Consider the following 13,507-nt stretch of genomic DNA (forward strand, 5'->3'; position numbering starts at 1 on the left):
CCTTTTCTGCGATGCAGAGATGATATCGTCCTGTGCTGTAGAAGGACAGAATGCCTATAGGAGAGCAGTGTCTACCATCATAGGGTATTGCAGGGCCTGGGGGAAATACCATGTCCAGAGCACCACGTCTGGTACCTGGCAGATAGTACATGCTGGAGAGCTTATTGCTGAAGCATCAGTCAGGAAAAAAAAAAAAAAAGCCTTCATGAACATTATCCCTGTTTTTCTTTCTAACAGTACAATATTTCTCTGAAAGACTGAGTGGATATCTTCTACTTAATCATCCACATGTAGCCAACAGAAATAAAACTTCAGGGGAAGCCAGTGCCAAAGCCAAGGCTGTCAGACTGAATTTACTCCCTTTCTCTTTTTTCCTTCTAGACCCTGACTGCACCTGCCCCATTTGCAGATGAAACCAGTTGTCTGTGCCAAGCACCCCATGAGAAACTGACCATTGCGCAAGCCCGCTTAGGGACACCAGGTGAGGCTGTACTACTTATTCTCCAGATGGGCCCTGTCCTGACACCTCAAGTGGCAGAAAGGCCCATCATTATGTGAGCAGCTCTTGCTTCACATTGGAGACATGCATCTCGAGGTGATCGCACAGGGCGGGGAGGGTAAACGCTGATGTCGATCAACTGCACCAAGCAAAGTAGCCAAGGAAAAGATGTTGCAGGACACTGGAGTTGGAGCCCCAGCTCTCTTCTTTACTTTCTACCACCTGGGCGAGTCATGAGAATAGTCTGAATCTGTTTCCTCATGTGCAAACAGGGCCAGGATTCCTAAGCAGGCTTTTTATGACAACTGCTGCTGCTACTGCTGCTAAGTCACTTCAGTCGTGTCCAACTCTGTGCAACCCCATGGACCACAGCCTACCAGGCTCCTCCATCCATGGGATTTTCCAGGCAAGAGTACTGGAGTGGGGTGCCATTGCCTTCTCCATTTATGACAACTAGATTGCATTAAACATACCATTGCATTTTTTAAAAACTGTGAGGTCATAGAAAAACCTACGCTACTGTAATTATTATCATTCTTAAAAGTCTGTGTTTTAAGTTTCTCCAAGTATGCCCTGGCTCTGCTCTAGGAACTTACCGTTCATTCCTTTAGCCCCTACCGGAGATGGAGAGGGAAGAGATGTAAAAAAGAACTGTAAGGTGCTATCTCTGTTTCCTAAGAGCGTTCACTATAATTATAGAGATAAGACAACTAGATAGGAAATAAAAACCCACCAGTAGCTTGCATGCATGTTCTTAGGGGTTAAATCCTGCAGCACAAATGATAGCTGACAGTTTTGAGAAGGGCAGATTCATTTGGCTTCAAGCAGTCAGGCAAGACCTAATCCCAGACCTGAGCTGATCTGTCAGAAAAAGTAACGATGGGTTCTTTGTGGGAAGAAAATGGAAGGATATTGTGGGCAAGTGAGACAGGAATAGTGAAGGTGCAATGATAGGGAGGGAGGGAGTGGCGTTTCTGTCGATTGCGATGGAGTGAAAAATAAGACTAGTCCAGCAGGTGAGCCTTGAGCCATTTGGGACGGCATAATTCTATGGTTTCCACTCGCCAGCCCAAAAAACAAACATCCCAAATGTGATAGAATCCATGCGACAAAGGACAGTTTGCTTAAGAGCAGCAGATATTTATTAAGTACTTACTGTACACTAAGTTCTTTATCTTTATTGTCATTTCACTATCACAACCCTATGTGTTTAATACTTTTAGCATTTCACAGGTGAGGAAGTGAAGGCTTTAGAACAGGGGTCCCCAACCTCCAGGATCTAGTGCCTGATGATCTGAGGTGCAGCTGATGTAATAATGATAGAAATAAAGTGCACAATAAATATAATGCACTTGAATCATCCCCAAACCATCCCCACCCCAGTCCATGGAAAAATTGTCTCCCACAAAACCAGTTCCTGGTGCCAAAGAGGTTGGGGACTGCTGCTTTAGAGAATCTGTGAATCTGCAGAAGATCGTTTAGCTAGTAAGTGGCAGTGTTTCTCACATTTGAGTTTGTCTTAGAATAACCCAGAGGGCTTATTAAAACACAGGTGGCTGGGCCTTACCCCCTGATTCAGTCCAACTGGGGTGAGACCCAAGAATGTGCGTCTCTAAGAAGTTCCCAGGTGAGGCTGCTGCTGGGGAACCACGCTTTGAGAACCACTGGTAAGTGCTAAAGCTGGGATTGGATCTCAAACCTGTTTGTGCTCAAGCTTGATCTGTTGACCCTTTTCACTCTTAAAGGGGCACACTCTGCTGCCCCTTTAAGAAGAGCTTCGAGGGAGTGAAGTGAGGAGCAGAGCAGGCAGTTAGAGGGCTTTGTAGCGACTGCTTTGTTTAAATTTACTCATTTATTTTCGGGCACACCGGGTCTTTGTGCTGTGGGGGCTTTCCCTGGTTATGGTGAGTGGGGCTGCTCTCTAGTCGTGGTGCACAGGCTTAGTTGCCCTGTGGCATGTGGGATCTTAGCTCCTGGACCAGGGATTGAACCCACGTTACCTGTGTTGACAGGTGGATTCTCAACCACTGGATTACCAAGGAAGTTCTTATAATGACTTGTTGTGAAAATTTAGGCAAAGAAAAGCCTTGAGGAGATAGTGCAGAGCAGCTAAACCAGTGTGCAAAGAATCACCTGGTAAGTTTGTAAACAGCAGAGGTTTTTGCTCACTCTCCCAGACTCCTAAATCTAGGATGGAGCCCAGGCATCTGCATTTTTAACAAATAGCCCAGGCGATTCTGAAGTTGGTGACCTATAGACCATAGCCTGAGAAATGCTGATGCAGCAATAAATCTAAACGGTGGAATGAAAGTCCAGGTGGTTATGAAGAGAACAGACTTGACTTCAAGTTAAAGGATGAGTTTTAGGCCCGAGCAGAAAAGGATCCTACTTTTCTAAGGGAAAGGAAAAGGGGATTTGAACTTGCCCTCCATCTGCTAGGTGCTGTGCCCTGTATGTACTCTATTTAGTCTTTGCAAAAACTGGTTAAGGTGGGTATTTTTGTGCCCTCTCTGCTGACAAGGTCAGTGACACTTGGAGAACTGGAAAGTAACTTGTCAAATGTCCTAGCTGACAGGTAGAGCTAGGATTCGATCTCAAGTCCCTTTCACCTCATACCCCTGCTTTGTCCACCACGATGGGCTGCCCTGTGGAGCATGTGCCACGGCAGCCCATGGAGCTCAGTGAGAACATGCTCAGACTTTGAACTGGAGGCTAGCAAGTGTGTGAACAAGACAGATGCTACCATCTTCTGTAGTGGGAGGACCATCTCCATGCCCACTGATGTTTTACCAGCACCTAGAGTAGTACTGTATGCTCAGTACTTTGTGAATTCAATACTTTGTGAATGAATGAATGAATGAATGAAAGATTGGGACAAGAAAAGGAGCTCATCAGTTGGAAATAGAATCAGAGTTTGACCTGCTGCTGGGGGTGATTGAGTGAGACGGAGTACCTGTAGGCTAACTGCCAAGTGTGTGTTTGTTGTTGTTGTTTTAATAATTTATGTATCTTATTTTTGGTGGCACTGGGTCTTCATTGCTGCACTTGGGCTTTCTCTGGTTGTGGTGAGTGGGGCTGCTCTTAGTTGCAGTGCACGTGCTTCTCATTGCAGTGGCTTCTCTTGTTGCAGAACATGGGCTCTAGGGCATGTGAACTCAGTAGTTGGGGCTCGCGGGCTCTAGAGCACAGGTTCAGTAGTGGTGGCACACAGGCTTAGTTGCTTCATGGAATGTGGGAACTTCCTGGACCAGGGATCGAACTTGTGTTTCCTGCATTGGAAGGAGGATTCTTACCCACTGTTGCACCAGGGAAGTCCCGCCAAGAGGTTTAAAGCCTAAGACTCAAGCTAGAATAAGATGGTGCATTTTAAAATACCTGTATGGTGGGCTCTGTGGTACACAGGTCATTAAAGGAGGGATGAGGTGGAGCAAAGGTGAACTACTATTCTCAGAAATTCTCCCCTTTTATCTCAGGTGACCATACTGGGAAGTCATCCAGGAGAATTTGTGATATTTGGTGGGCATCTGGCCAAGGGAACTTCTGCTAGGAAATCCTTTATTTAGAGCATCTTTTAAAAATTAAAAAATAATTTTTTTTGGCTGTGTTGGGTCTTCGTTGATGTGCACAGGTTTTTCTCTAGTTGCACAAAGTGGAGGCTACTCTGTAGTTGCAGTGTGTGAGCTTCTCATTGTGGAGGCTTCTCTTGTAGCATAGCACAGACTCTAGGGCATGTGGGCTTCAGTAGCTGTGGCCTATGGACTCAGTAGTTGTGGCTCTCTGGCTCTAGAGCACAGGCTCAATAGTTCTGGTGCGTGGGCTTAGTTGCTCCATGGCCTGTAGGATCTTCCTGGATCAGCGATTGAACCTGTGTCTTCTGCACTGGCAGGTAGATTCTTTACCGCTGGACCACTGGGGAAGCCCTACTTAGAACTTTTAATATCAGTGTTAAAATGTGACAAGAAGTTAGTTCTTTGATTACTTACAAGGCACATATTCGTCTTAGACCACACTCTGATAATCAGTCACTGAGAGTGGTCCTCAAACTTTAGCTTGCTTAGAACCTCCTGAAGGCCTTGCTAAAACCCTCTGCTGGGCCCCTCTCCCAGATTTTGGTCTGGGTGAGGCTCGAGTATTTGCATCTCTAACAAGTTCCTAGGTAATGGGACCCCACTCCAGTACTTTTGCCTGGAAAATCCCATGGACAGAGGAGCCTGGTAGGCTGCAGTCCATGGGGTCGCTAAGAGTTGGACACGACTGAGTGACTTCACTTTCACTTTTCACTTTCATGCATTGGAGAAGGAAATGGCAACCCACTCCAGCGTTCTTGCCTGGAGAATCTCAGGGACAGGGGAGCCTGGTGGGCTGCTGTCTATGGGGTCGCACAGAGTCGGACACGACTGAAGCAACTTAGCAGCAGGTAATGCCTGTCCTGGGACTATACTGCTAGAACCACTGCTTAAGAGTAACTGTTGTTCGTGGTTGGAGCAAGTATTGTGACAGTTATCTAAAGAATAGTTGTTGCATTGGATTGTTACTAGAGAAGCTCACAGAGTTTTTAAAATATCTTGCTATTTGACTATTGTTTAAGAAGACAAGAAAAATGTCATTACCTTTTTGAAGTGTTTGGTAATTTTCAAGACTAGTAAGCACCCTTCTGTGGTGCTGTCTTGAACATCCCGTCAAAAAGAGGAAAGAGGCCTGTATTGGGGGTTTACAGCGTGTTTCAGGATTATAGTTGTAACTAAAGTCTTTCACTAACTCCTTCACTAGCCCATTTTATGACTTCATATGATAGCCTACTTTATGTTTCACAGGTTTAGGTCTACCCAAACAGGGGCTGGTGTATAAATTCTCAGAGAGGCTGCTCATAGCTTTTAGCTCCTGGACCTCATCTGTGAGGTCAGAGGGTGAGGAACCTTAAGAGAAGGAGCACAGTAGAGCAGTTGGAACTAGCACATTTAAAAAAAATTATTGAAGTATAGTTGATTTACCATGTTGTAGAAGTTTTTTCTGTACAGCAAAGTGGCTCATTATACATACACATATATTCTTTTTTATATTCTTTTCCAGGGTATTTTTGTCACAGGGTATTAAATTTAGTTACCTGTGCAATACAATACGGAGAAGGCAATGGCACCCCACTCCAGTACTTTGCCTGGAAAATCCCATGGATGGAGGAGCCTGGTAGGCTGCAGTGCATGGGGTCGCTAAGAGTCGGACACGGCTGAGCGACTTCACTTTTCACTTTCGTGCATTGGAAAAGGAAATGGCAACCCACTCCAGTGTTCTTGCCTGGAGAATCTCAGGGACGGGGGAGCCTGGTGGCTGTTGTCTATGGGGTCATACAGAGTCGGACACGACTGAAGTGACTTAGCAGCTTAGCAGCAGCAATACAATAGAACTTTCTCATTTATCCATACTATATCTAACAGTTCACTTCTGCTAATCTCAAACTCCCATTCCTTCCCTCCCCTGCTCACTCCCCTTGGCAATCGCAAGTCTGTTCTTTATATCGGTGCGTCTGTTTTTGTAGATGTGTTGATTTGTATTGTATTTTAGTTTCCACATTTAAATGATATCACGTTTTTGTCTTTCTCTTTCTGACTTCCTTCGCTTAGTATGGTGATCTCCGGGTCCATCCATGTTGCTGCAAATGGCACTGGTTTCTTTCTTGATGGCATCTTTTTGATGGCTTTGTTGATGCCTAATGCCAGTCTTTTTGATGCCATCTTTTTGGTGGCTTTGATGGCATTGCTTTTTTAAAATGGGATCTTTTTGATGGCTGCATAGTATTCTATTGTGTATGTGGCCCACACCTTCTTTGTCCATTCGTCTGTCACCAGGCATGTAGGTTGTTTCCATGTCTTGGCTAGTGCAGATGGTGCTGCTATGAACATAGCAGTGTATGTATCTTTTTGAAATGCAGTTTTATCTGGGCATATGCCTAGGAGTGGGATTGCTGGATGATACAGCAACTCTATTTTTACCTTTTGGAGGAACCTCCATACTGTTCTCTACAGTGGCTGCACCAGTTTACATTCCCATCTGTGTAAGATGGTTCTCTTTCCTCCATACCCTTTCCACCATTTCTTATTTACAGACTTTTTAATGATGGCCATTCTGACTGGTATGACGTAATAACTCATTGTAGTTTTGATTTGCATTTCTTTAATAATTAGATACGTTAAGCATCTTTTCATGTGGTTTTGGCCCTCTGTATGTCTTCTTCAGAGAAATGTCTGTTTAGGTCTTCTGCTCATTTTTTGATTGGGTTGTTTTTTGTTGTTGTTGAGTGGAACTGGCACTGTGAATCTTAGCTGAACTTGTCCAGCTGTGGAGCTATGACCCTCCAAGGTTTATTAGTACGTATCCGGAGACAGAAAGAATCAGTCCTCTGCCTGGAGGTAAAGGACAAGTCCAAATGATTGTTTCATAGGTTCCTTTCCAGTAAAGCCGACTAAGGGAAACTCAGTTGTGATTTCTTACTTTCCTTCACAGAAAGGGAATTTGCATTGTTCTGTTCATGGTGATATGTATAAAGCTTTCAAAATGCATGTTTCAAGAGCCACCTTAATGAATTTTGCCTTATTTATGTGTCACCTGTACTATAATTTACTTAATTTTTCTTTAGATGTACTCTTTTTTAACTTCAATGTATTTTAAAAAGTAAATATCGATCTTTATCATTGACTGAAAGTAGCATCACTGCCTATAAGTAGAAGAAAATGATGAAGTTTATATAAAACTATGTAAACTTTATAGGGAGTTCCCTGGTGGTCCAGTGGTTAAGAACCTGCTTTGCAGTACAGGGGATGCAGGTTCAATCCCTGGTCTGGGAACCAAGATCCCACATGCCAGGGAGCAATTAAACCCTCATGTTACAACTAGACCCGAGGCAGCCAAGACAAATAAATAAAATAAACATTTTTAAAAAGCTATGTAAACTTTATAAATAGGAAACTATTAGATTTTAAAAGTTTGATTTTTTGCCACCTTTTTTGTACATCAGTTGTACATAAAAACAATACTAATTACTGGGCCTTTGGTAATAGTCTATCTTTCTCTTTTTTAAAAAAGACTCCATATTGGCATGTAGTTTTCTAGGAGGCATCATGAGTTAGAAGAACATTTGAGTTTGGTTTGCACTCAAACTCTCCTATCATATTATATATCACATTATCATATCTTAAGTCAGTTGTATGATGCTGGGTAAGCTCCTCAGCTTTACTGAGTTTTCATTTGTCCCTCTATGAGAGAGGATAGTAAGTCCTTTCTCCCCTACCTACTTCACAGAATTGATGGAAAGATTAAGTGAAATACATATGCTTTGTAAATCCATGTGTACTTTAAAAAATAATTCGTTTATTCATTATGTTTATTCTTTTTGGCTGCACTGGCTCTTTGTTGCTGCGCACAGGTTTTCTCTAGTTGTGGCGAGTGGGGGCTACTCTAGTTGTGGTGTGTGGGCTTCTTGTTGCAGTGGCTTCTCTTGTTGCGGAGCACAGGCTCCAGAGCTCGCAGGCTTTGGTGGGCTTTGTGGTGCACGGGCTTAGTTGTCCTGTGGCATGTGGAATCTTCCCAGACCAGGGATTGAATCCATGTTCCCTTCATTGACAGGCAGACTCTTAACCACTGGCTCACCAGGGAAGTCCCCCAAATGTACTTTTAAGGCATTGTTAACAAGCTCCTTTTAAAAAGCCATAAGAAAAAAATGAATTATCACCCTTTTATTGTTGCCTGAATCTGAAACAATATCAAGAAACCCCATAACGTGCCCTGCAAAAATGTGAATTCACAGGTAATGTAGTTGATGATTGCCTCCTATCTGGCCATATGGTATGTATATATTTAACTTTTTGACCAACTGCCAAACTGCTTTCCAATGCATTTGTACCATTTTACGTTCCCATTAGCAGTGTATGAGAGTTCCATTTGCTCTATATCCTCCCCAACACTTGGTATGGTCAATAATTTTTGAAATTTTTAGCCATTCTAATGAGTAGGAAGTAATATCTCAGTATGACCTTAATTTATATTTCCCTAATTACTAATGGCAGAGAAGGCAATGGCACCCCACTCCAGTACTTTTGCCTAGAAAATCCCATGGATGGAGGAGCCTGGTGGGCTGCAGTCCATGGGGTCGCTGGAGTCGGACACGATTGAGCGACTTCACTTTCACTTTTCACTTTCATGCATTGGAGAAGGAAATGGCAACCCACTCCAGTGTTCTTGCCTGGAGAATCCCAGGGACGGGAAGCCTGGTGGGCTGCCGTCTCTGGGGTCGCACAGAGTCGGACACGACTGATGCGAATCAGCAGCGGCAGCAGCAGCAGCAATGACTAATGGGGTTGAGGATCTTTTCATGTCCTTATTTGCTATCCTCTATTTGGCTGTTGAAATTTTTTTGCTCTTTTTAAAGAGTTGTTTATCTTAGTATTGAGTCTTGAGGGTTCTTTATATATTCCAGATACAAGTCTCAAATACATATTTTCCAAATATTTTCTCCCAGAGACTTGCCTTTTCATATTTGTAAAAATGTCTTTTGAAGAATAAAGATTTTAAATAAGGTTTAAAATATATATATTTGTTTTATAGTGTGTCCTTTTTGGTTCCTATTTAAGAATTGTTTTCCAAACTCAAAGCCACTATGATTTTTTTCTTTTTTCTTCTAGAAGTTTTATTTATTTTTAAAAAATTGGAATATAATTGCTTTACAATGTTGTATTAGTTTCTGCTGTACAACAAAATGAATCAGCTATAGGTATACATATATCCCCTATATATATATATATATATATATATATATATATATATATATATATATATATGGACTGCAGCACGCCAGGCTTCCCTGTCCATCACCAGCTCCTGAAGGTTACCCAAACTCATGTCCATTGAATCGGTGATGCCATCCAACCATCTCATCCTCTGTCGTCCCCTTCTCCTCCTGCCTTCAATCTTTCCCAGCATCAGGGTCTTTTACAGCGAGTCAGGTGGCTCTTCACATCAGGTGGCCAAAATATTGGAGTTTCAGCTTCAGCATCTGTCCTTCCAACGAACACTCAGGACTGATCTCCTTTAGGATGGACTGGTTTGATCTCCTTGCAGTCCAAGGGACTCTCAAGAGTTTTCTCCAACACCACAGTTCAAAAGCATCAGTTCTTTGGCGCTCAGCGCTCTTCACAGTCTAACTCTCACATCCATACATGACTACTGGAAAAACCATAGCCTTGACCAACAAAGTAATGTCTCTGGTTTTCAATATGCTGTCTAGGTTGGTCATAACATTTCTTCCAGGGAGCAAGCGTCTTTTAATTTCATGGCTGCAGTCACCATCTGCAATGATTTTGGAGCCCAGAAAAATAAAGTCAGCCACTGTTTCCACTTTTTCCCCATCTATTTTCCATGAAGTGATGGGACTGGATGCTATGATCTTAGTTTTCTGAATGTCGAGTTTTAAGCCAACTTTTTCACTCTCCTCTTTCACTTTCATCAAGAGGCTTTTTAGTTCTTCTTTGCTTTCTGCCATAAGGGTGGTGTCATCTGCATATCTGAGGTTATTGATATTTCTCCTAGAAATCTTGAGTCCAGCTTGGCATTTCATCCAGCCTGGCATTTCACACAATGTACTCTGCATATAAGTTAAATAAGCAGGGTAACAGTATACAGCCTTGATGTACTCCTTTTCCTATTTGGAACCAGTCTGTTGTTCCATGTCCAGTTCTGACTGTTGCTGTTGCTGATTCACGTCAATGTATGGCAAAAACCACTACAATATTGTAAAGTAATTAGCCTCCAATTAAAATAAATAAATTTAAAAAATAACTGTTGCTTCCTGACCTGCATACAGATTTCTCAAGAGGCAGGTCAGGTGGTCTGGCATTCCCATCTCTTGAAGAATTTTCCACAGTTTGTTGTGATCCACACAGTCAAAGGCTTTGGTGTAGTCAATAAAGCAGCAGTAAGTAAATGTTTTTCTGGAACTGTCTTGCTTTTTCAATGATCCAGTGGATGTTAACATATGATATTTATTTTTCTCTTTCTAACTTCACTCTGTATGACAGAGACTGTAGGTTTATCCACATCAATACAAATGACCCAATTTTGTTCTTTTTTATGGCTGAATGATACTTCATTGTATATATGTACCACATCTTCTTTATCCATTCACCTGTCAATGGACATCTAGGTTACTTCCATGTCCTAGCTGTTGTAAATAGTGCTGCAGTGAACATTGGGGTACATGTATCTTTTTGGTTTTCTCAGATCTTCTAGAAATTTTATAGTTTTAGCTTTGCATTTAGGTTTATGATCCATCTTGAGTTAATTTTTGTATATGGTGTGAGATATTTGTTAAGTACAGCCCTCTTTACTGTTCCCTTTACTTTAAGATGCTGAATAACTTACAGAAATTTGGAATGTAAGATCCAGGTAGTTAAAATAATCAAATTTTACCCACAGTAGTGTACATGGTCATTATTTGTATCCATGATCTTCAAGAAAATATTCAGCATCATTTTGGTGTTACATGTAGTTTGTCATATTTATTAATAAATTATTTGAAACATGGAACTTAATGATTTGTATACAGATTTGCATTTTGTCAGAACATCACATTTATCTGATATACCTTGCTGTGGTCATTTAGGGTAAATAGGAATTTACCTTAAGTACTTTTCAAAAAGCATAATAACCTGTAGGCAGGAAATCTATACTGCCATTGTATTCAGTTTGTATGATATTTAATGTATTACCACAGATCTAGTGGCTTAAAACAATGCATATATATTCATTATGTCATAATTTCCACGGTTAAGGAGTCTGAGCCTGGCTTAGCTGAGTCCTCTATTCAGAGATTCACAAGACTGCATTCAAAGTGTCACTTGGCTTATTTCTCTTGATTCATGATAGATCTGTATTTGAGCTCACTCAGGTCGTTGGCAGAATTTATTTCCTTGTAACTCTAAGACCAGGGGTCTAGCTTCTTGCTGGTTGTCAGCCAGAGACCACCCTCAGCTCCTAGAGGCCACCTGCAATTCCTTGCCACATGGCCCTCTAAAGTATGGCAGCTTTCTTCTTCAAAGCCACCAAGGGAGAAAGATTGAGTCTGCTAGCAAAATGGAGTCTTACACACTGTAAAATAATTATGGGGGAGACATCTATCACCAGTGTCATATTTTCCTGGTTAGAAGCAAGGCATAGCTCCTACTCCCATTTCAAAGGGAGAGGATCGCACAGAGGCAAGAAGAGCATGAGGTGGGAGTCATTGGGAGCTACTTTAAGGTCTTTCCAGCATGGCTGTGGAGAGACTTTTTGATCACGGCCAAACCTGTAGCTTCACAGGTCGGTGGTTCCCAGCATAGACTCCTTGGAGAGTCCCTAGATGCCTAAAAGGATGTCCAGAAAAACCTCCAACCAAAGATTAAAGCAAATGTATATGCAAGTTAAGTTAAGCCACAGTCTATTAAAAATATTATGGAGAATTTCAAACATTCATGAAAATAGAACAATATAATGAACCTTCATGTGTCCATCACCCATACTTAACAACCACCATCCTGTGGCCAGTCTTGCCTCATAAATTCTCCCCTCTTGAATTATTTGCAACAAAATCCCAGTCTTCATATCATTTCATCCATAAATATTTCTGTATAATGTCTTAAAAATAAGAGCTCTGGTTTTTTAAGATATAACCACTATACCATTACCTCACCTAAAAAATTAACAGTAATTCTTTAATATAATCAAATATCTAGTGTTCCAATTTCCAATTGTCTTTTCTTTTTTTTTCACCTGAAACTAAATATTTTATTATTTTATTTTATTTTTTAACTTTACAATATTGTGTTGGTTTTGCCATATATCAACAATGAATCACCTGTGGTGGATTCATGTCTTTTCTTTTTTATTGGAGTCTAGTTACTTTACAATATTGTGTTAGTTTCTGCTGTATAGTGAAGTGAATCAGCTGTATTTTACATATATCCCTCCAGTTGTCTTATGTCATCATTTATTTATAGTTTGCTTGAACCCAAATCCAAATAATGTCTGTACATTACAATATGTTGAGATATTTTTAATATATCTTTTAATCTCTAAGATCCCCTCTTCATCTCTTTTCTTTCTTCTTTTTTTTTCTAAGTTTATTTGTTGAAGAGATCAGGGTTTGGGGGGTTTTTTTTGGTCCTGCAGAATTTCTTAGTCTGGCAATTGCTGACACACTACAATTCAAAAAAGTGAGCTTATTGCAAAATCAACTCCACAAATACTCTTCAAAGATCTACTAAATAGCCTAATTATATCATCATTCTTCACTTCACTTTTCTTTCCTCCCTTCTTGAATTTATTTATCTTGATCACCTCTGAATCAATAACAAAAACTTCTGCAAAACTGCCATCTGCTTTCCCTTGGGGTTTATATCTTAAAACAAATTTTCCTCAATTGAAATCAAATTGAATAAGAGCTTTGAAACCAAGGATCCCTCATTAGACAGTTTGTTATTTCAAAGTATTTTCTATTTACTGTGCCTTATTTAGAATACAGTATAATCCTGTGAAGGCAATTCTGTTTGCTCAAAATGGTGTATAATTGGGAATAATTGCAATTCCCTATCTGAAATAAAGTCTCTCAAGTTTTTTTATTAGAAAAATTTAATTTATTAGAAACATTGTACCATCTGAATGTATTAATGTAACGTTCCTTTCAATTTATGTTCTGAATTAATGAGGTTGTAGTATGTCAAAAAATAATCACAATTTTAAATCTCAGACTTGAGGATCATTCAACAGAAGTTTGCATTGATTTCTTTTTGAAAAATTTATAACATCAATATAATGTGTCTTTAAAAATTTAGTAGGAATCTTAGTCTCATAAAGCCAACCAACCAGCAATCCTTTCCCCATCTGCCCCACCTCTGATTCTTGTTCCCTGTAGATACCCAGCACGTGACAACCAACTTTCCAAGTTGTGGTTGACATCTCTAATCCACTGTCATTGCCTTCATTGTT

The 13,507-nt window shown here is 40.8% G+C and overlaps 1 protein-coding gene across 3 annotated transcripts in view; it reads left to right on the top strand.

Annotated features, from left to right (window-relative positions):
• PCYT1B (phosphate cytidylyltransferase 1B, choline) overlaps window positions 1-13,507 on the top strand; it is a 148,735-nt gene that overhangs the window by 65,293 nt on the left and 69,935 nt on the right. For all 3 annotated transcript variants that reach the window (XM_061407834.1, XM_061407833.1, XM_061407835.1), the window contains exon 2: window positions 382-481. In XM_061407834.1, the coding sequence (XP_061263818.1) occupies window positions 382-481 (100 nt within the window). The remainder of the gene's footprint in view (window positions 1-381; window positions 482-13,507) is intronic.

This window comes from Bos javanicus, chromosome X, assembly GCF_032452875.1.
Source record: "Bos javanicus breed banteng chromosome X, ARS-OSU_banteng_1.0, whole genome shotgun sequence".
NCBI classification, from domain to species: Eukaryota; Metazoa; Chordata; class Mammalia; order Artiodactyla; family Bovidae; genus Bos; species Bos javanicus.